This window comes from Solea senegalensis, linkage group LG15 (assembly GCF_019176455.1).
Source record: "Solea senegalensis isolate Sse05_10M linkage group LG15, IFAPA_SoseM_1, whole genome shotgun sequence".
Taxonomy (NCBI): Eukaryota; Metazoa; Chordata; class Actinopteri; order Pleuronectiformes; family Soleidae; genus Solea; species Solea senegalensis.
Genome location: NC_058035.1, coordinates 1,347,052 through 1,371,835, shown reverse-complemented (window position 1 = coordinate 1,371,835; position 24,784 = coordinate 1,347,052). Strand labels below are relative to the sequence as shown.

Genomic DNA, 24,784 nt, shown 5'->3' with positions numbered 1-24,784 from the left:
TTGGGGTATTTACTGCTCTACCCCCAAGAATTGTATTCAACTCTTAAATATCAGATCAGTGCCGCAGGCCGATCCTTGCTAACGTTACCTTAAAAAGTACCTGTTTTCCCTTAGTTAAGGTAAACTATACTTACAATTTTAAAGTAACTGGTGCTGTACTTGTACCAGTTCTCCTACATTTTCTACGACAGTACCTTTACTTGGTAGTTGGGGTGTGTGTTGTGGCCGATGGCCATGTCAGCGAGATACATAGGGTAACGTTGCACCGACAACAGAGCAACTTGTTTGTTTCTGCTGTGTTTGTGCTTGTTTCTTTCAAAAAGACGTCAAACTTTGTGAGGAAATAAACTGCGGCCATTGGGGTTTGGGTTATTTTGGTACTATTCTTAAAGGAAACGCAAAAAAATATGTTCCGAGCCAAACTTGGTGGAAATGCGTCAAAAGTTGGCTGTTTCCCTCAGTTCGCAACTGCCAAGTTAAATTCTGTCAAGCAAACCGTTCTGTGAGGGACAGACAGATGGACAATACATCTGTTAATGCTGGGCTCAGTTTGTGGACTCAGAAGCAACTCGTTGAACGTTATTTCTGTCACATTTCTAACAATATCTCTTGCATTTCTTTTCCAAACGAGGTCAAAATCGGCACTGCTCATGGTGGTGTCCTTACAAGGTCACCTACCAAGTTTAACCGTTGGACAGTTCTGTGACTTTCCCCAACTTTTAAGGCTCCTCCATAGTCTTTTGTCACTTTTTATCCAGAATGTGGATATCCATTCAAACTTGGAGGCCTCCATTCATAAAAAAGTGTCAGTTGAATGTTAAATGACTATGCTCTAGCTTTAGTCTCAGGTGAGATGTCATCATTTGTCTTTATCTGTGTGACACCAGCAGGTAAACAGATCTATCTGGGGTGTGAATGCACCACAGTAGGTGATGTTTCTACTTCTACTAAAGTCATTTTTCTGTTACTCCATTCAGCACTGCTGAATCATAACTTTGTTTCATTTGTTTCAGAAAATATCATTTAAGTTTAAAAATACAGTTGCATAGTGTGTGAATGTGATTGTGTTTCCCACCGCCGCTACAAATCACATGGGGATATGAATAATAGCGTAGCCACATTAGCGATACCGCAACATGAAAGCTGATTCCAGCAGAAAAACTCATCCACTTTGCTGTGATTTATGTTCTGCTACTTTTCCTGAAAATGACCAGCGCTACTGGGAAGACGACCAAGGTCCAGAGCAGCAGCGGTGTGTTTTTCCACCAAGGCTTGGCTCAAACTCACGTCCTCTCTGCGTTTTCTGAGCCTGACACGTTTGGAGACGCAGCCAAACATATCTGCTTCAAACTTAACGTGAGGTGAGTGGGTTTTTTTTTGTTTTTTTTGAGCCCAGTTGCGTTTGTATCGTTGTAAATAACAAAAGGTTTGTCTGAAACGGTCACGGATGGTAAAGATTAAGAGGCTCCATATTTCCCTGCTTCTGAGAAAAGAAGTGGTCCAGAGTTTACGCTCGTCATATTTCAGCGATGATTGATGGACGCGTTTAAGACTATGACACTGTGTGTCCAAACACATGCAAACATGTTGACTGTTTGCACAAAAAGCTCTGGATTATTACGGTTTAGAGTGAAAAGCTGTGATCTCTTAATACTGAGATGAAAATAATTGTGACACATGTTTGGCTTTGGCAGATGATTGTTCAACAGAGTCTCCAGAAACATTACCTCCTCACATCAGGATTAAACTAATAGTCAGGAACATAAAATGACGTCATGTTGACAGACGTGCCCGGCATTGTGACAAGGTTTTAACCACTTGAGGCATAATTTGGCAACAGGGTGATGAGACCATTTCCTGGTCATAAATATGCTTAGTTTTAGATTAAATTTGATTAAAAGATCATGTTAACTCCTCGTAGCAACATCCTGTCTATGAAAAATCCACTGAATTACAATCAGAATCAGAGCCAGAATTTGATTTATTGTCGTTGTCATGTTTGAAGACAGGAAAAATAAAAGTGCCCACTTTTTTTTGTGGAAACATAAAAACACTGAGAACATCGGAGTAAATGTTGAACATTAAATGCGATTATTTTTGAGGATTTTACATCGAGTCCGATAAAAACACATCTGACACATCTTGAACGGTTTGGAGAAAATATAGTATTACGATGTTATTTGTCAGTGAAATATAATGGTGTCAGTGTTGATTGCTCTAAGACAGCAAGGTTAGCTCCGCCTCCTCTAAATATTATGTCAAAGTCAAATATGTTCTGTGTTGTATTTACATTTCAACACTGAACGTGCGGCAAAAACCGTCACTTCCACGGAAGCTCGGCTTCTCTGGGAGTCAATGGAGCAGTGGGCGGGCGCCAGTTTTTGATTGACAGCGTTGAAGAAACAGACATTTTCATTTGTACATTTACACCGTCAATAAAAACACTATTTCTGTTTTACATAATTATCATGTTTCCTTGTTCTAGTTGTTTGTTTGCAGAATTTATGTATAAATAACTGGACCTGAAATGAGCATCTGCTATTGAATGTTGCGTTTACATCTGAAGTCAGACGTCAGAACTGGGAGTGACGTCTAGTCCGAGTCGACCGCGTTCTAGCTAGGAAGTTGGACGCACGCGTATGTCAGGCTAGCCATTGACAGCAATACATGTGGATAACAACGTTATATAAACAGTCATTTTTGTCGCACAAACAACGTCCACAGATTTTGAATTGAACAGTGCGATGTGTACGACTGATTTACTGTGAAACAAATGAGACAAATGTGCAATTCACAGTAAAAGTAGATTAGTATGTTTAAAGCAGCTCATCAAGGCTAGAAAAGCTCTATACTGTAAATACAGACCATAATAGCAACTCTTCTTCTTCTAGTTAGAGGAAATGTAGTGGAGTAAAAGTTGCTAGAAATATTAATAACAAATTGAAAGTACAGATATGTGAAGTTTATACTTGGGTATAAGTATAAGTATATACCTGGGTTAGGTTTGAATCACAATTGTGATTTCAAATTTATAAACTTTTCGGGCACAAACTGGATGTCCTCACAGCGACACTGAAACACATCGTATATCTTTAAAAACACAGCGTGCAGGGTTCACCTTTTGGTCACAACAACAATCTCTATTGGACCTGGTTATCTGAGCATTAACCTACGACCTATAACTATAACTACAATATTGTTTTAATATCAAAGAGGGAGATATTGACTCCCACTTATACCATGAGTTGGAGGAACTATCAAACAGATTCTATAGTGGGAGTAAAGTCAGAAGTTAGAAGTCTCCACTCTGTTCATCCAGCGTCACTTTATGAAGTCGAGACACTCGGGAGACTTTTCTCTGCAACATCAAACAGCAGAGGTAAAAAAAAAACCCAACGGTGTCACTGAACATCTCACCACAAACAGAATTATTCACACACTCGCACTGTGTGTGTGTGTGTGTGTGAGATAATGTCGCAGCGTTGGAAGGAAAAGCTCGACGTGTTAAAGCTGTCACTGAAGCTGAGGAGGTTTTAATCTGTTCTTCTTCTGAAGGAGGAGGAGAAAGCTACAGTAAAGGTGACTTAAAGGGCGAGGAACAGTAAAGACAGCAGTTTACTTGAGTCAGTAAACATAAAAACTAAAGCCCCGCCCCAAATTGGAGGGTAATTGGCCAGATTTTGGTCCTTCAGACAATCATGGATGTCTTCAGATTGTAGGCTTATTTGAACAGATTATCTGTCCAAATAATCGTGTAGTTCAGTATATCTTTAAGTTTTAAACATGTTTTATATTTACAACTGAACAGTGATTGTGGGCGCATGTTTTTCTGTGCTTCTCAGCACAAAACATCGCGCACACACAACAGCTAGTTCGGGTTGGAAATCCAGAAAAAAACAGTCGGAGCAGGCTACGTTTTGAATTTAAAAGTCCGATCCCCTTTCTTCACACTACCTTTTTTACTAATTTCTTTTGTATTATTGAATATTTTTCTTCTTCTTGACTTCTTGAAACAACTTACATCTAAGTGTAACAGTAACTTTTGAAACGAGTTGCAGCATGAAAAGCACAGATGTTACTGATAGTAGCAACAGTAGTCATAACATTCACCCTTAAACTGAAAAAGATAAATGGAATCCAGCCCATTATTCATTCTGATTATTTATGCTTGTTACTTTTTCCACCACTGCTAAAATAGCTGCCGTGGAACGGAAAAACAAATAATATCTAGTATGTAGCTTATCTACGATGGCATTGCAGTAGTGGAAAACGAGTTTTAATAATTTCACTAAATGTATATTAAATTTAAAGCAATGAAATAAAAAACTTTCTATCTTTTTTTTTTACTTCACTCTTGCACCAAACCCCGTAGAGAAAATCATCGGTTTTAACGTCAAAGCGCACATGAGTTGTCAGATGAAGGTCAGATGTCATATTTTGTAGTTTGGATTTACCTCAGTGACACACACTGACCACACAAGGCAGCAGTAGACCAGCGGCTCCTGTGTCGCCACAAGCTTAAATCGACAATTTTCTCAATGTACTTTGGTGCAGGAGAGGCAAACTTTGAGTTTTCCATCAGAAATGTTGGTCTAACTGTAAGATAACGTGTTCTTAAGACACTGTGCACTTAGGCGAGCGTAGATTTGATGTCCTCATAAACACTGAAAGCAGCTCCATGTTTTTGTGAGGGTTTTAATTTTTGCATCTGTGCTGTGATTTACAGGAGAGTAACGGGGAGATGGCAGCGAGATGTAGTCATTACAAACCAATCTCAGACACTTCATCAGCACACACACACACACACACACACACACACACTGAAATAAAACCTTCATGCAGTGACAAGCGCTCGGGAAACATTTTTATGAACTCAGCACCCGGGAAGAAAGCCACGTCTTTACTTTGTCAATTCACCTCGTTTTTGTTTTTTTTGGGTTTCTTGAAGGCGAGGCTCACTCAGCACGAGCTCGCGGTGAGCGGCTGGCAGCGAGAGATCTGTGTATATATCATTCTCCATGACAACATCTCATCATCTGTCGTTCCTCCGCGTCGAGCGCATGCATTGTTTTGGTTTGCGTTACCAGAGAGCGGCTCTGCGAAATCTGGACGACAAAAAGAACGCTTACACTCCAGCTCTTATTTTTACATATGTCTCGTATTAGTTGTGTGCGAGTCTTTGTGTTTGGGAGTGATGTTTATCGGGGGGACAGATCCCGCTGGTGTAATCATTACGAGGCTGAGTGAAATGTCTCGCAGAGCACGTATATGTACGTGTGTGTGTGTGTGATGGGAAATGTCAGGAGGGCTCTGTCTTTGCTCACGAGAGAGAGAGGGGGGGAGAGAGAGGGGGAGAGACGGAGAGAGAGAGAGAGAGAGTGAAGGCCACGCGGTCCAAGAAGCCGAGCGGGAAAAAAAAGACTTTTGAGTCGGACTTATACAGCGTGACATCAAACAGAGATGAGGTATCACTCAAGATAAGCATGGAAAAATGACTCGTGAGGAGCGGAGAAACAGACGTATGAGGTCACAAAAGCTGTTCATTTGCCAGCAAAATAAGCCCCAAATGGATTGCATGTGATCATTTAGAATAATGGGAGTTTTAATTTAATGTTAAAGATCCCAGCGAGTTAGTTCTGCGAGGGACTCGAGAAAAACACTTCACCTCATAAAATCGACGTATCTTAAGAGTGCTTTCACCACTTCATCTCGTCATTAAACGACATTTTCCAAGTGGAAATTTAAGTTTGTGAAGTCGCTCCACTCTCCCACACCAAAGTCCATAGAGAAAACCAGTGATTTAAGCTCACGGCGACACAGGGTGCTCCTGGTCTAGAGCTGCCTCGTGTGGTCAGTTTGTGTCACTGAAATAAACGCGCACGAAGGATTTTAAAAGTGATAAAATAAGACATTTCAAGTGATTATCAGAGGCAGCAGTGGATCAACGACTCCTGTGTGCTGTGATGTTAAAAACGCGGATTTTCTCTATGGAGTTTGGTGCAGGGAGAAAGAGCAACTTCAACTTTACTTTTTCTGTTGGAAACAGTGAGATCACACATTTTGTTATCATGTAGATTTTATCAGGTGAGCTCGACATATTGATAAGAGTGCAGTTTATAATCTAATCCCTCCATTTCCCAAGTGCGTAAGGGAACTACGGTTCATCTCATAACTATTTTGTCCATTTTGGGCTCCTGTAGAAACAGCAGCCTCTGTAAAGCAAGGCCCTCGTCTACAGTACATTTAAAATTGTTTTTCTAAGGCTAAAAAAAAGCCCCAAACTATTGTTGTTTCACACAAAATGTTGAAATAAACAATCACACTTATGGTTAGTTTATTCAATTTCTGCCGTTTGAACTTGAATTAAATGTTACAAACTCTAATCTCATAACCTGGTGAATAAATGGGTTGTACTGGCCCTTTAAGGGTATTCCAATAGGTACAAAGGACTGCCTCTGAGGTATAATCTACCAAATATTAACAGCAGCAGCATCACGTGACCCACGCCATCATGTATATCACAAGCAGCTCGATGTGATGATCGTTAAAGCAACAATACACAGACACGAGGGAGCCGTCGATCTGCTCTGACGCTTTAGTGAGTTTGACGAGCGTCAAACTCGTTTAAACTTTTACTCTGTGAGTGTGTGTGTGTGTGTGTGTGCATGTGCGTGTGTGTATGTGTGTGTGTGTGTGTGTGTGTGTACATTAAGTCATCAGTCAAACCCAACAACCTTTTCCCTTCATAACGACAACAGCTAAGTTTCAACACTCGCAGTTTAGTCATCCATTAGTCATGCTTCCCATCCAGATGTCTGGTGCGGGGGGAGGTGGGTGAGGTGGTGGTGGTGTGGGGGGGGAGATAGCAGCAGGTGTAGAGTCTCTTTGAGCCCAGCTGAGCTCTAAAAGGCGGTGCTTAGCACCCACGGCTCCGTCATCTGGCCTCTCCCCAGCCTCCACCAGCCTCTCGACAGCCCATTCCTCATCATTTACCCCTTTTTGGCAAAAGCCCGCAGCCCGTCGTCTAATGGGCTTTCTCGCTCTGAACGCTTCCAGATGTTTGTTTATTTGTTGTGCAGCAACTGTAAAACAGTTTACTCTTCGTCGCTGGATCCGTTCCCGCTGCTCAATTTTCGGGGGCTGAGGGAGTTTTCGGGGTGATCCGCCCTCCCCCGCCCTCCCCCCCAACATATAATGGAAGAAAAGTGCCAAACAAATGTGAGGCGCCTCGTGGGTGTCGTCAGGAAGGAGGTTTTTTTTTCTCTTGCTTTGAAGACTGTTTTTCCCTCCAGGGATTTTAATAACAGTTGTTCGCCATTTAAGATACATACATACAAAGTAGCTGGAAGCAGGCCCAGAACAACAGCAGCACTAAAAACTAACGCTCCGGGCTCGGGTCGTTTACAAGACGCCGGGGGAAGAAAAAACACATGAGTTATTGTGTTAATGTGACTGAAAAACCCAAATATCTAACATTTCTGCATAACAGTATCGAAAAAATGCACCAAAATGATTCAAACACTCTTTAAATCAATGTAAATCTGTATTTATGTTAAATTAGGTTCATATTTTTGTATTTTATTGTGCGTTTATTGTGTCAGAACACGTTCCCAGGCACTGATAGAAATGAAGGTATGCAAGAAGGTATGAAGGTATTTGAATTACTACGACATCTTCAACTGGACTTTTTCAGGCTAAGGTTCAGCCAGAACGTCGCTAGATCTGTTGCAGCTCACGTTTCTGGGGAAAAAATGGAGGTTCTGAAAAATCGCCATGTTGGCAACACTGGAGAGGACAGGAGATAATTAGATCAAGCAGTATTTTAACTCCAGAAGATGGCAGTAATGCAACTTCATGGATTTAAGATGTCACTAAACCCCAAAGAAGAAGAACAACTCACCACTAGCTAGAGTTGTTGTTGATCTGTGACGTAATAATTCAACCGTAAAACACCTAACATGGACTAGACCCGACCCGGCCTGGCCCGCTGGTCTTTAAGATCGAACAAGACCCGGACGGAAATCCGTGGAAGTGTGATGGACTGACTCCAGAGTGTTTTCCTGGGTTTCACTCTGCTCTTACAAAGACATGCTTTTCATTTTCCTGCTGCCACAGTTGAGGGATGAACCTGCTCACATTTAATCTGATACCTGTTACGACTTCACTGAAACACACACAGGAAATGAAAGGCATTTCATTAGAATCTCTGTGCACATGGACTTATCCATCAAGTCTGGACGGTTAGGATTAGATCCGTGAAATAACCTAACCTTCAAAATGTGTCATCTGGGGTTCCAACACACAAATCAAGGACTTTACAGGACCAATTCCCTTAAAATTCAAGGACTTGAATGTGCTGAAGATGGGACGGACAACTTGTAAGAGCTTGTCTTCGTCCATGATGATCTCTGAATTTTCATTTCCCAGACATCACGTCATCATTATTTTTCCAATTCACAAAATTCAAGCACTTTCAAGGACCCATGTCTATTCAGGGTGATTTTCAAACGTTTCAAGGGCCTTGAATTTTCTTCAACTTCAAGGATTTTAAGGCCCAGTGGGAGCCGTGGACAAAGAAGCCATAACTTATGTTAAGACAGGAGAAGACGACGTGTCCTCACAGACTCTGTGGTTCATGAAGCCAAACAGTATTTTAGACGCACAGATTCAGAGTCGAGCTGACACTTGAACCAGCACTGAGAGTCAGAGCCAAGGTGACAGTCGAGGAGGATCCTCAGGCCGCTCTGCCAGACTCCATGACACGCTGGAGCCCCCACCAACCTCCTTCACTTCGCCTTTGTCCAACTCCTGTCTGAGTTTAAAGGGATGTTTTTCACCACCATGTACTGGAAGAAGCTGGACAAATATCCCCTTAACTGAGGGCTTACCTAATAAAGTCAGCAACTTAACCTAAGACTGTGTTACTCTTCCATTTTGCCATTAAACCAACTTTTCCCACTGTGTCGCTTAGTAAACTCCTCACTCTCTCACACCAAACCCTATAGAGAAAATGAGCGTTTTTAGCTCACAGGACACAGGAGCTGCTGGTCTACTGCCTCGTGTGGTCAGTTTGTGTCACTGAAGTAACTCTGAACAAAGGATTTAAACACTGAAATTACAAAATAACACATTTGGCTGCTGCTGCTGCTGCTGCTGCTGCTGCCGCCGCCGCCCTCCTCTGGGGGCTCCTCACTGCTTTAATTACCTGTGGCACCCGTGGCCTCTGGGGCTTCCTCACACAGGTGACATGTTGGAAAGGGTTTGAACAGAGAGGTGAAACGAGGGAAAGGGAAGGCACAAATCGCCTCTGAACTGAAGACAGAATAAAACTAACGTACGTTTGAGAAGCCACATTCATTACCCTTTAAAACAACTACTGCCACCTATTGACACTCCACTATAAGGCCTGGTTCACACTCGGTGGGACAGAAATGGTAATAAAACGTAAGAAAAACAATATGGCAAGTATTTCACTTGCCAAAAAGGCCATTTCATGGGATGCACTGGCCCTTTAAGGGTATTCCAACTGGTAAAAAATGACTGGGTGAGTTATTATCTACCAAACATTACTCTTGTGAATGAAATCAGGACATTTTAAGGATGAAAATTAAGGTTAAAAGGCAGGAGCTGCAATCACTTTTTGGCAAGTGTAAGTGTACATTAAACGGGTTGTACTGGCCCTTTAAAGGTCCTCCAGCAGGTTGTAACGCAGCAGTGACGCACACGTTCCGGTGTGAGCCCGGCCCAACATCTGGCTTTTGTGTAAGTTTTGTCTATGAATAGATACAATCAGCTTTCAGTCCCGCGCTAAATGTCTTTTTATATTTATTGAAGATTTTCTCAACTCCACTGGTGACTGGCAGCGACGTAAACATGAAAATCAGGTTACAAATATAAATGTGCAACTTTGACATCACGGCACGAACGATGTGAAATCACAAAACTTTATTGATCCCTGACGGGAAATTGGTGTAATTTTCGTGGTCATGTTTTATTTCCAGTGTAACAAACTTTTCTTCTTCGTTGTTCCTGGTTTTTTCTCGACACGACAGCGGATTCCAAAAGGAAGCAGGAAGAAACAAAACAAAACAAAACAAAACAAAACAGATAGAACGAACAACAACAGACGCTGCAGAACCACCAAAGCACTTTGAAGAAAACGCACTGTTAAATTCACCGTGGCTTTTAAAACAAGAGCATTGTTTCGCCTCAATCCTGAATTTAACTCTGTAAACACACTTGGAATTTGTCTGAAGACGTGTGTCACTGTGACCATCTCCCACACACACACACACACACATAAACCGTGTGAGTGTGTAAGTGTAAATAAAAGAAGAGAGTGGAGGTTGAGAGCTGGAGGCAGCGACGTGAAGAGGATGTGAAGGGCAAAGATGAGAGCCGCGTTATCTGCGACCGCAGCGTCGCTTCATGAAAAACTAAAACAAACTGAGAGAGAGCGAGTGCCACCACCGCTCACGTCTCAGAGGAGCCGAGGAAGATTCCACGTGTCGCGGCGACCGAGAGTTCGTACACGCGAGTGCAAGTTCAGGAGAATCCGCTGAAGTTTTTATATCGTAGCGATTTTTTTTTAGCTGCACAGAAACAACACAAAAACTTCTAAAACAGATTCCAGAAAAACACCTCCATTGTGTTTTCATGTATACGACTAATATACAACTTTGGGGCATTACAGCGCCACACACAGGCCTGGCATATGTACTACGACTAATACTACTCACGTTTATGAGTCATTCTGGGGGGATTTTGTGCGTTTGAATTAATTACTTGAAACTTTGCCAGCAACATTTTTACATGCTATACATATCGTACGTTTATTAAATGTTTAATTTTATTCAGAAAAACGCCATTTGAATTCAACATTGTTATTGGAATATTCTCAATGCTGAAGCTATGGAAGACGATTAGGGACACGTGTGGATTATTTAAAAAAATTAGATACAAAAAATATTTCTTTTTCTCTGAATTCTGAGATTAAGGTCAGAATTGTTGGGTTTCTCTGCTCTCGATGATGTTGTCTATGGACAGAGCCTTGAGGAGCTATACAGATAAAATTGAATTGAATTGAATTGTGAGGAAAAAATCTGAATTCTGGATTTCAAGTTAAAATTTAGACAAGAAAGTGAAAATAGTGAGGAAGAAATGGTCTGAAATCACACTTTTTTTCCCCTCACAATTTTCACTTCAATCTCATTTCTTTGATTTAAGTCTGAATTCTGAGAGAAAAGTCCAAATTCTGTATTTCAAGTCAAAATTTGGACAAAAAAGTGGAAATTGTGAGGAAAAAATATCAGAATTCTGAGGAACAAAACTTTTTTCCTAATTTTTTTTTCAAAAATATTCTCATGTGTGGCTTTGATCTTCTTTCTTGGCAACATCCTGCCATGAAAAATAAAATTCAACCCAGCAAATTATGCAAATTACAGGATTGGTGCTCATCACATGACCCATTTTGCATCTACTTTGTCTTTGAATTTGTATCTATAGATATAGATATATAAATAGATATCAGAAAATATCAAATAAACAAACTTCTTATGTTTCCCTTTGTTAAGTAGTTGTCTCAGAATAAAAAAAATCTCCTCTCGTAATCTGCAGCAGACGCTGAGGTGAGCCCTCACATTGAATACACAACACTGTTGTATATTTAATAAATGAGATGAATTCCTCCCAGAGTGCAGATGTTTGATGTGAAGAAGTTGCTTCACAATTACATCAACGCCGGGTCAACGTGAGGCCTAATCAATGTCTGCGATCAACAGATCAAGGATGTTTCTGCTTGTACATGAACTTCGGCATGTTCTCCCACGCACACGCTCTGATCAGCGTGAACCCGGATTAGCCAGATTTATTCCCAACATCACACACACACACACACACATACACACAGGAGATGAGATCAGTGAGAATAGATAACACAAGTTCAATAGATTCCCACTCTCTCTCCGCTCATGTTCGGGTTATGACACGTATTTACATAATCCATGAGGCCGGGTCGATCGCATGTTATTAATTCTGAGGAAAACATAAGATAAACAACAACCACCTGAATACACACACACACGCACACACACACACGTGTATGGATCGCAAAGAGGGTCATATTTGACAGGCTTTACAGCACAGGGTCTAAAGTGCATTAAAGTGCGTCCAATCCACTTTTGTGAGATAAACAGCTTGTAATGTCGGCACAGACTGAGGTACGAGGTGCAAAGGGGTTGTATTTATGATCTGAATTCTTCATATATTGGGTAGAATGTCAATTAGGACTGTCACCGGGGTATAAATAAATGTGGGTTTACACCACCAGATGCAATATTATCAACTTCCACTGTTGTGCTGATGAGGCTGAATGGAGAAGCAAGTAGCTATCGCCACAAAGCTAACCACTAGGCTAGGCTAGTGACTGTAAGTGAAATATTTCTGTAACACGGTCGAGTGCAGCCTGAAGAAGACACAATGCAACTTCACTGCGGGATAACTCGCCGTATTCTGGCCGTAAAGACAGAAGTAATGGGCATTTCCTTTCTCCGTCAACCGTGGCTAAGCATTGTTACGAATCATCTGCAGAGAAGAAACCTGCCGTCATGTGTGGACCATGCAAAGCCGGAGTGGGGAGTGTCTTCAGGAGCTCTGTACGGATGAGAACCACAATGGACGTGTCTGTTGCACTTGGCCCGGTCGCATCAGTGCATTACATATTTGCAGTGACCATTGTTTGTGTCTTAATACAAGGACTTCATGAGCAACAGAGTGATGAGTCTCGTCCATGCCACGGTGTTACATCTTTGTGACAGCCCTAACATCGATTACGCCAATCATCCACGAGAGGAAGTGAACACGTCTCTGCTGAGGAGACAGATCTGCTCTTACATGAGGTGAAGGCATGAGAGCAGATCAAGAAGCTTCAATGAAGGACAGGTACGGTTCTTGTGTGGAGGACCTTCTGCCTCAACCATCGACAGATCCTCTGTCCAATCAACAACTTTATATTCGACAGATGACGAGTGAGATGGTTCAAAAATGACGCTTTTCATCCTCAGGTGTAAGAAAGAGCCCACAGTGTTGTCCTTACCTTTGTGGTTCTTGGCCTCTCTGGAGCCTTGTGGCAGTGGAGTGTAGGGCAGTGGTTGACGCTCAGCCTCCTTCAATGGCTGCCAGAGAAGAAACACACACAGAGAATGAGAGAGTCACAAATCCCACTGATCACAGACGGTGTGTTTCCAGATAAAACCAGATAAAACAAGGGTAAACGGTAAGAGATTCAACTTCATTCAAACAAGGTCCTCACATTTTTACACTTTATTGTAATATTTTATATTAAAGTTTTTTCTTATACACATAAATATATTCTTATTTATAAGTTTAAATGTATGTGTTGCATCCATCTCACATCTTTTTTCTAATTCTTATATTTTAAGAGTTGTAAAGTGCCTGAAACTGTGGTGCCATCACACGAACATCACCAACATTTATCCACCTATCAACCCTCTCACCTACCTAGCTTCCTTACTTCCTACCTTCTTATCTTCTTACCTACCTAGCTTCCTTCCTTCCTACCTACCTACATGCCTTCTTATCTTCTTAAAAGTATACATTAGAATATAGAGGCGAGATCAAAAACAAAACACTGTAAAATCAAGGCATTCAAATCCGTGAAGTTCATTTTCTTGAGACAAAGTGAAAAGTGAGTTCCTGAATCTACGAACATGTTCCCAAACAGGTCAATAGTTTCTCGTGCTGTTGTTGTTGCTGTGCTTTCTTTCACTTTCAAGGTCCAGAACGTTCTCTTCTTTTCACCTCATGGAGCAGCAGCAGTTTATCACGACACAGCGATATCTGATGCCTTTGCAGAAATACTTTCCTCTCCTGCAGGAAGGAATTCAGCGGGGCCTTTAATCATAGCGAGAAACTCAACAGACAAATACATATTAGAGATGGTTTGGAGCTGCACAACACTTTTGTTGTTGTTCCTCTACATGCCCATGCATAACCTTGAGAAATCGAACGGTGCGTGCCGTTAAATGGAACCATATTCTTCACGGGCAAAGGAGAGCACAGTGAATTGAAAATGATCACATAATATGCTCTCAGATAGAATCTCTAAAAAGGCATTAGGTCTGGCCAGCATGTGTCTCATATTACACCAAAAAGAGAAAAATGTCCTCACCACATTTGTGCCGGAGGATCGTGCTCTTTGAGAGCAACAGCTTGGAATAGAAATATTGTTTTGACAGCAGACCTGCTGCTCTCGGCCTCTGGAGTGGTTGAAACCTGTTACGAATATCGCAGATCACTCCTGTGCTTGTGTGGTGGATGTAATACAAGCAGTGGCACAAGCCAAAAATAAGAACACGCTGTACTCAGTAAAAGTGCCACAAACCATTGGAGCAAAAAAACAATCAGGTTGTTATACATATAGTTTTTCCTTTTAAACTGCGGCACCTGGAAACAGCGATGAACTCACTCCGTGTCTATATCAGTCCGAATTTTTTCTTCACTTGAAGGTTGTGGGAGGAGCTGCAGACAATCTAAGGTGACACAAGGCTACACACAAGGGGTCAACCCTGGTCTATCCCAGTGTCCAATTAATCCCCAATCTGCATGTCTTTGGACCGGGGGAGGAACCCCAACACAGGAGAACATGCAAACTCCATGCAGAAAGGCCTTCAGACCCAAACCTACAACCTTCTTGCTGTGAGGCAACAATGCTAGCCACGGCATCCTCACGTGTCCCTCGTCAAACATGAACGGCAAACTCCAGAAAATGTCCAGACACATTTCTCTGGACCTTGTTTGGATGTCTGTCTGTGTACAGAAGCTCAACCATCAAGGACATAGTTATCTATAAATCAGTTTACCAGAGGCAACTGGACTTGAAGACATTTCATCTTCATCCAAGAAACTTCTTCAGGTACGAAAATGCCTCTCAGCAGAAGTGGAGATCCAGCGGCATCACCCATCGTCCACTTTCACTGCTCGTCTTTCTTTTCTTCCCATCTCTTCCCTGGAGACGCATCGTATCAACTTTTTACCCACACAGAGCTGGTGTTTTAGTAGCCGTAGAACTCAAACACCATGCTTGTGTTTTTTAGTGTTTGTCTGTGGTTACAGCGCCACATAAAGGCCTGGCATATATACTACAGTGTGAAGAGTAACGTTGGGATGGTCATAAGACATGGTCATAAGACAGAGAAACTTCTGTTGTGGGTAAACAACTTGTCATATATCGGCTCATGTGACCACAGGCCTGCCATGTGACTTTGGGTACTGGAGTGTTAAAGTACCCCGATCTCTCCAATGACTGTAGTTGACTGTGATTGGCAGTTTCTATCACACCTTGAACGGAGCAGCAACGACTGTCATTAGGACGCCCTGGAGTTACAGCGAGCACTGCCCACATTTCACAGTGGAGGATAAATTCACAGCAAACTTTCAGCACTGAAGAAGCCTCTTGGATGAAGGTCCAGTTGCTCTTGACCTCAATTGTTTTTGGACGATATTGCCACTGTCTGGACTCTCGCTCTATCTCCACACTCTCCTCTGATCCACCACAGAGCTGCGCTCCTGTTCGCCTCATTTCCTGGCCTGCATGAACGATCCCAAGCCTGGGCCTCTTCAAGCCTGCTTGGCCCTAAAAGGCCTCTCTCTAATCCCTTCGCTTGTCCAAGATTAATCTCCCTGGTTGCCACATGATTACCAGCACCACCCACAGACTGTGTTAGGAGGTAGAGGGAAGGACTGCTGGGTTTAGATCCAGAACCTCAGGCTGCCGGTTCACCCCAGCTTCAGTCCTGCAGGATGTCACCCCCACCCCACAGTACAAACCTCCCACTCAGCTCCAGCAGCGTAATGTGTGTTATGAACATGTCACCTCTCCAGAATCAAGCACCCAACCCATTCACCATCTGGGGTTTTCACCACAGCACGTCCCAGTTTTTACCGCACACAGCAGAAGATCAATCACTTGGCCTCCTGTGTCCTCTTTCTCTCTCTACATCTGCATTCTTTCACTTCAGTCGCTGACCCGTCCAGAGGAACCGAAATACAGCGACGCTTCACGACAAAGAAAAGGACGTGGAACAAATGAATGAGATTAGGATTACGTCTTAATTAAAGAGCTCTGACGGCTGAAGTAAGACCAGGATCTGGGCTCAAAGGGAACTTCGTATCTGTTTATTATTTCCTAAATGAATGGATTTGTTGTTCGGTCCTGGACTTCAAAACGACGACGTCCTGGAATGATTTGTATTATTTCCAGATATTGAGTTTATTCTCTGAGAGAAGCAAAATAAATTCACATTTTTAGAAGCAAATGTTTGATTTTATGGAGTCAAAAAAACAGCTTTAACCAAAATATTACCTTAGTTATTGATAAATAATGAATTTATTTTGTTTACTTAGATTAAATGAGTCATCAAGTGCATTCAAAGAGGGTTTAAGCTAACTAGATAAATAACATCATGATTTAACTCTTCAGTCGCAAAACATTGACACACTTTGAGATATAACAACAAGACTTACTAGATGTTTTAAATTAGATTTGAGAACTTTACCATGTATGTAATGATACACTACCATTACACAATTTATGGGTTCCATAGAATTGTAATTGTTATAATTGTTGTAATATAAAGTTAGTCCTCGTATACTTTTTTATTACTAGATATATTATGTACTAAACCCATATAGATTTCTGTTGCATTATATGTTCTTTAATACAATTCTGATTCTATTATTGTCTATCATGTACAGTAGCTAGTATTGGCTAATTATATATAATATAATGTGTGTAATACAAACATGTATTTTGGCAGGTTCCTTCCTGCTTGTGTTGATTTAACTGGACCACAGTGACTGTTCCATAAATCACGGTTAATCTCTGTTTCTTGGCATTTTTTGTACATGTTCTGGAATGTTCCCCAAGAAGCAAAGTGTTGCACATTCCAAATCTTAAGAACAAGACACTCTGTCTGCCTTGTTATCTGTGGTTGTACCAACACTGAACAGAGGGAGGTGCTACTGTGTCATCTATTTAAGAAGCTTCCGGACGCCCTTGTTTGCTTCCTCTCTCTCTCTCTCTCTCTCTCTCAGTCTCTCTCTGCTGTCCAGATTAGTCTGCTCATCAAGCTGAGCATTGTTTTAATTTGCACGGCCCGGGGCATATGCTGAGTGTTCACATCGTTATTGTCTCCGTGCCATGTGACTTATATCAGCACAGCTCATGATAACACTTTCACAGGCGGAGTCTTGGAGAGCGGCAGCGTGGATTCTGGGATGGAACGGTATGTTAGACACAAGGGAGAGGGAAGAAGAAGAAGAAGAAGAAAAAGAAAGAGAAATAATTATATATTTTTTTTTTAAAAAAGTCTGTGTATGTTTTAATGTGAGTGAGATAAAATAAAATAAAATCGGGTGGTGGCTCTGTGAGCGAGGGAGAGAGAGAGAGAGAGAGAGAGAGAGAGTGGAGAAGCTGTGTTGGATGTCATAATGAAAGATGATTCCCGTACAGGATAATACATCACACCACTGCTGCTCTGTCTTCTCCTTCCCTGTGTTGTTATGCGAATAAATGCTGATAAACCCAGAGGCGAGAGTGATTATTACTTCCAAACGTATCACCATGAGAGAAAGAGAGGGAGCAGGAAGAAGAGAGGAGAGAGGAGAAGGAAGGAGGGGAGAGAAGATGAGGATCAAGCCCACAGAGCATGAAACCACCTCCACAGTTGGGTTCCTGAACAACTGAGACACCAGAAGAAGAAAAAAACAACAACTGTGAGTTGGAGAAGGTTTGATGCAGATCTGGTGTTTTCAGATGCAACTGCAACAAAGTTTACCAAGTTTGACAGGAAGTGTTTTCGTCAAGGCCGTACAAATCCTGAGAAACCAGGACTTTTAGGGGTCAAAGACCAAGTCCTGACCAAGAAATTAGTGACCAAAGATTAAGTTCTACTAATTATGAAAAAATAGTGAACCAAGACAAGACCAAGACTTTAAGGGTCCAAGACCAAGTTGATGCCAGAAGATCAGGGTGAACCAAGGTCAAAGCAAGGCCAGGAATTTAGGATCCAAGTCCAAGGCGTTACGAAAAACCAGAGTGAACCAAGACAAGACCAAGACTTTTAGAGACCAAGACCAAGTGGCTACCAATATAGATTATGGTTGAAGACCAAAACAAGACCAAGACTTTTAGAATCCAAGTCCAGGACTTTCGGGATCCAAGTCCAACACTTTTAGAGTCCAAGACCAAGTCCTTACAAAGGCAATCATGACAAAAGACCTAAACAACAAGAGTGAAACAAAACAAGAAACTAGCATGAACCTAAGCAAGACCCAGACTCTCAGGACCCAAGGCTCTGACAATTGTGACCAAAGACCAGGACAAGACAAAGACTTTAGGGTCCAGGTCTTTATGAAAACCAGAGTGAACCATGATGAGACCAAAGATTTTCAAATCGAAGATCAAGTTGATCCCAGGACAAGGACAAGACAGAGATTACCAAGACCAGTCCAAGACTTTTAGGGATCGAGACAAGTACACTTTATAAAGTTTAAAGTTAAAGTGAAGTGGGCAGGACCAAAGTACACATAAGTAGACACATAAGTACACGTGTTGAACATCGCGGCGGCCTGAGGCTCCGAGGTCGCCGCCTCCTGACACAGCTGCTTCCTGCCTCCGCTCACCTCCACTCGCTCCTCGAGACTGACCAGCAATACAATCTAATTACAGCCGCGCAACAGAGGGAGAAGCAGTGTAAACACCAGACCTTTTTATCTCCTTATACATCTGGACATGTAGACAAAGTGCTAAAAGGAAATAAATGTGGCCTGACAGCCACATCAAAGAGTTCAGCCAGAGGCTCACTGCTACTTAGGGCACAGGAATGTTGTTGCTAAGCATCCGCCCGCAACCTATCAGGGTGCAAAGAGGGTCCTGTCCTGCCTCGCAGAGGGAAGAGGGGAAGAAGAGAGAAATGAAAGAGGAGAGAGAGTTGTGTGTGTGTGTGTGTGTGTGGGGGGGCTGACATTGAGGGGAAACTTGGGACTGGAGAAGATTTTTGTAGCTTAAAGCAATTGTTGGAAGAAACAAGCCTTCTGTTTTGTTTTCTCCTGACACCGTTTCGGCTTTTTGTGCTCGCAAACGACGTGTATGAAAATGTCTTTTGATATCTTTTCTCTTCGGGTCTGTATCAAAATATTTTCTTTTGTGTCTGAGCTTTTTTTTTTCTTGGTTTGTTTTCCTCACGTCGCCGCGTCTGTAAACCGCGGCTGCTTTGTGATCACGTCGCAGATCAGAGGAGATGCCACTCGTGAACTTATTTGAGTCAACGTTTTAATGTCGGCAGCGACGCGTTTATCTCTTCATGAGATGGATTTTTTTATTTTATTTTTATTTATTTCTTTTTTAAGATTCATGTTGTTTTTGAAGTTAGGAGTTTTTATGAACAAATAAAAACAAAGGAGCAGAGCGGGGGTTGCGGCGTGTTACAGCATGTAGCGATGAAATAAGAAATACACTCGGGATTAAAAAGAAACTCTAATTTACACATTTTAATCCATGTAACTGTGCAATTAAATAAAATGTAATGTCAGTAATATACAATATCTTTATTCTGTGTGATTATGTTTTATATTTCCTGAAATATTAGTTATCCATTTTTGAATATTTTCTGATGTTTATATTGCATGTCTATGATGAATTATCTTTACTTTTCCGTGCTGCTGTAACATAAATATGTTATTTTAAAGAAAAGGGCACTATCATTATGCATTCAAACCTAATGTAAAATGGTTTAAATGCATCATTTTGTAACAAAAATCATATACCAAGTAAGAATTTAGACTCCTCCCCCTCCCAAGCACGTTAGGGAACTACGGTGGCCAGTGCACGCCAAAAATTATGTTTTTTTTCTTTGTTTACATTGCGAGCTTCCATTTTTCCACTTTCTAATGTAAAACACATTCCAAAAAAACTACATACTACTTGTATGTAGTATGTTCAATTTATGCCAATAAACCCTGATAAATATCACACACTTGACCTTTAATCCAACATTTTTGAGCCATGAGAGAAGAGAAACTGTCCTTATCATCGGTAAGAGTTTAAGCTCCTCCCTTTCCCAAGCACGTCGGGGGACTATGGTGGCCTTCACACACCAAAAATAATGTTTTATTATATGTTTATATTGTGAGCTTCTGCTTGAAGCACCACAAAATGGCCGCCCCTCGTATAGCAAGGCCCTTGCCTAAAGCACAATTAAACGTTTATTTTAGGACAACAAACATTAAAACTATTTTCAATTTTAAGCAGTAGTACACAAATGCAAACATACTTATGATTAGTGTATTTCATTGATGCCAATGAAACATCTTAAATATGACACACTTTACCTTTAATTGAAGTTATACATGTGTACATATGAAGCTGGATAACACTTCAAGTTTTCTTTTATTCTTATTTATCCTTTTCATTCTTTATATTCTCATCTTCTTCACTTTTTATTTACCTTGATTTAAATAAAATGTTTTATCTTATTTTAAGCACAATAGGGGCGTGTCGCTATTTAAACCCAACAATGCACCTTGTGAAATCTCGTGTTGACTCTTGAATCTTGGTCATGTTTGACCTGCGGGACAGCAGTGTGTGTGTGTGTGTGTGTGTGTGTGTGTGTAATGATTTACCGCCTCAACTCCGCTGAACTTGTTCTGAGGAAACACATGATCACATGACCGGTGATCACCGGCGAGTGACTGTTGTGACGTTTCGCCCCCGAGGGCCATGAGGCATGAGCACGGCCATTTCGTGTGTGTGTGTGTGTGTGTGTGTGTGACTAAACATCAGACAGGCAACGGTCGAGCGCTGACGTTAATTGACCACAGCGATGACTCACGGTTGGTAATAAGGCTGTGTTTATTTTTGGGGCTGAAAAAAAACGGATTTGACCTTTTCGTTGAATGTCTCTCAGAATAAGTGCAGGTGGTTTAAAGTTGGAAATGTTACAGGACAACGAGCTCGAGGCTGAGTCTCAGTTTCACTCTGCAGTCGTTCGACCTTTCCCTCGGCACTGACTCGTTGTCTTTGTTTGTTTAACGTAGGTTTAAATGTCTTATTCAAATGTTTAACTTAAGTTTGCCATTGAGACAGATTTTTGCTACTTGACTAAATAAAATACACGCCTGCTTAAGTGTACGATATCTTCAACAACCTTTTCCAACTGGAAAGTTACGTTTTGTAAATGCTTCATGTTCCTGCACCAAAGTCCATAGAGAAAACCAGTGTTTTTGGCTGATGTAGACACAGGAGCTGCTGTTCTACTGCTGCCTCACCATGAGTTCAGGCCGAACAAAGGATTTTAAAAACAGAAGACATTTCATCTTACTGATGGAGGCAGCAGTGGATGGAGAACCCGCAGTGGATGGAGAACCCGCTGTGTTCTGTGGCGTTAAATTGCTGTTTTTCTCTATGGACTTTGGTGCAGGAGAGTGAAGCCGTAGAGAAAGCAACACAAACGTCACTTTGCAGCTGGAAACTGAGCTTTTAATGACAAGATAAAGACACAGACACATTCTTAAGGTATTGTTAAGCGGTCATATTTTTATGGTAAGAGGGGTCACATGGTGTTGCAGTGGCTAGGTCACCGGTTTCTGACCTTTCCGTGACCCTAATGTGGCTAAACTCAACTTTAACTGTCACTTAAGTTCAATTTAGTTACGCAATTTAATAGTTTAGGAATTTAAATAGATTGGAAATTATAAAACACTTTCCCTTGAGGTGATTCAAAGTACAAAACTTTCTTTTTAAAACTCAGTGTAAGCTGCACCTGTGGTTTCCTGACGATTTTTTACTCTTTTTGTTGCTTTAAAATAAAAAAAACACTGCTGTCTACCAGAGTCCTGTGCACCATGTTAAGAGTTTTATGACTCATCCCAAAGTCATTTAGTTTTGTGACGAGGTTTAACCTTAAAAAACGGAAAAAAAACAACGAACAATCCGTGTTAAAACAAAACTGATTTTCTCACATTTTCAATCAACTGTGTGATTTCTTTTATCTGTTAACTGGAGGGGAAAAAGGCGAAGATGTGAACAAGATCATTTTTCCTCTGCGAGCGTGTGTGTGTGTGTGTGTTTGCCTTATATTTGGAAATATTTTCATCTTTTCCTTGTTTAACCCAAAACTACACAAACACACACAGACACACACATAGCAGCTCAGGAGTGTGACATATCATGAGGTTTTCTGTTCCGATTAGGGCTGCAGCTAACGTCAGCGCTGTTTTCTAGACGGTGGGGATGTTTAATAATTGAAGAGTCGGAGAGCGGGCCTGTCACACCGGCTTGTCTCCAATGTTTCCTACGCAATTAGACGCCGGGAGACATTTGAAGAGGACCCATGAAGGAAGGAGCGAGAGAGAGAGAGAGAGAGAGAGAGAGAAAAAGAAGGAGCCACAAAAAAGTGACATGTGAACTTAAAGGGAAATTAGCTCTTCACACGAGTGAAATGTGAAGGTTACTTAGCGATGCTTAACTCAGACTGCGACTGTGTGAAGTGCGTGTTTGACTCAGCCGCGCTGTGAAGACTGCGATTTTCTTTACTTTGAGCTCGGCTTCAGTCAGCGAGATCACAGACGGGAGTGAAAAATAATTTTGACTCCAGGCACACGGGAAGAAGAAGAAGAAGAAAAAAACCTGAGATGTCGAAATAATGAGTTCTCTTGATGTTTTCTGTGGAAGATGTGAGATGATGATGCAGACAGATGCACCACTCACTCACACACACACACACACAGAACATTAGCATGTGTGCATATACAGTACACACTCACTCACTCACTCACTCACACGAATTCATGAAACATTGACCGTGTACATGGGGAACTTTTTAATGCGGGCTTAAATGTCACACGGACCGTTGACGTTGTGACACGGGGTCATTGGGACGGTGCATCCGTTCAGAATCAGATACAGCTTCACAGAAATCTGTTCAAAAGACATTTAAATACAGATCTGCACCATACGTGTTCATACGTGAATCAGAATCTAAATCCAGATGTTTTCATACTGAAAACTGTACGACATGTAACATGTGCGACATAACCGCCTGCTGGGGGATTAAGATACTGCAGTTTAGCCACAAATGCAAACAAATAAAGAATTATAAGTAAATTCCATCTTTACACTCTTCATGTTCAGAGTGGAAACTGGATTGACTAGGACTCTGTAAACCAAACACTTTCCTGCACCAAATTCCATAGAGAAAAACTGCGATTTTACAGATGTAGATGTTATCAGGTGTAGATGTTATCAGGTGTAGATGTTATCAGATGTAGATGTTATCAGGTGTAGATGTTATCAGGTGTAGATGTTATCAGATGTAGATGTTATCAGGTGCAGATGTTATCAGGTAGATGTTATCAGGTGTAGATGTTATCAGGTGTAGATGTTATCAGATGTAGATGTTATCAGATGTAGATGTTATCAGGTGCAGATGTTATCAGGTGGATGTTATCAGGTGCAGGTGTTATCAGATGTAGATGTTATCAGATGTAGATGTTATCAGGTGTAGATGTTATCGGTGTAGATGTTATCAGATGTAGATGTTATCATGTAAGTGTTATCAGGTGCAGATGTTATCAGGTGAGATGTTATCAGGTGTAGATGTTATCAGGTGTAGATGTTATCAGGTGTAGATGTTATCGGTGCAGGTGTTATCAGATGTAGATGTTATCAGATGTAGATGTTATCTGTAGATGTTATCGGTGTAGATGTTATCAGGTGTAGATGTTATCAGCAGTAGATGTTATCAGGTGTAGATGTTATCAGGTGCAGATGTTACAAGATGTTATCAGGTTGTTATCAAGATGTTATCACCAGCAGGTGTTATCAGATGTAGATGTTATCAGGCGTAGATGTTATCTGCGATGTTATCAGATGTAGATGTTATCTGACAGAGATGTTATCAGATGTAGATGTTATCAGGTGTAGATGTTATCAGATCCAGGTGTTATCAGGTGTAGATGTTATCAGATGTAGATGTTATCAGGTGTAGATGTTATCAGATGTAGATGTTATCAGGTGTAGATGTTATCCTTAGATGTTATCAGGTGCCAGATGTAGATGTTATCAGGTGTAGATGTTATCAGGTGTAGATGTTATCAGATGTAGATGTTATCAGGTGTAGATGTTATCAGGTGTAGATGTTATCAGATGTAGATGTAGATGTAGAACAAAGACATCAGCACGAAAGGTTCAAAGACGTATTTGTGCGTCCGTTAATAAGTCACATCATTTTGTGTCATTTCATGTGACGTTATTTTTTTAAGAGACTGTTGGAATTATAAAAAGCAGTAAATACACATGACAAATGTGCTTCCACCGCATCTGTGTTGGCCTGCGATCCCTGACAGCCGCTCCTCTGCGAGTGCATCTCCCTCACCCACATCATCATCTCGCACCGCTGACACCGGCGTATCTCGCGCCGATCATAAGTCACAGGCAAATGACCCAGATCCTCCGCAGCGAGACAGGAAACCTCCACGGGGCCTGTAAGCTGTGTCATTACACCGTGTCATCTTTATGGCACGGAGCAAAGCCCGGCTCTCTAATTACATTCTGCCTACTTCATTTAAAGCAGACAGCGACGGAGCAGCAGGTAAACAATGCATTAAGAATGGAGCGCTCTCCTCCTGCTCCACGGACGCTGGTGTTGTTCTGCTGCCGGCTGTCGTTCTCCTTGTTGTAAAAACCTGTGGGAGCAGAGACAGCAGA

At 41.5% G+C, this 24,784-nt stretch overlaps 1 protein-coding gene across 1 annotated transcript in view; it reads right to left on the bottom strand.

Annotated features, from left to right (window-relative positions):
• lrmda (leucine rich melanocyte differentiation associated) overlaps positions 1-24,784 on the bottom strand; it is a 270,361-nt gene that overhangs the window by 24,903 nt on the left and 220,674 nt on the right. The window contains exon 6 of the mRNA XM_044046513.1: positions 13,094-13,172. Within this exon, the coding sequence (XP_043902448.1) occupies positions 13,094-13,172 (79 nt within the window). The remainder of the gene's footprint in view (positions 1-13,093; positions 13,173-24,784) is intronic.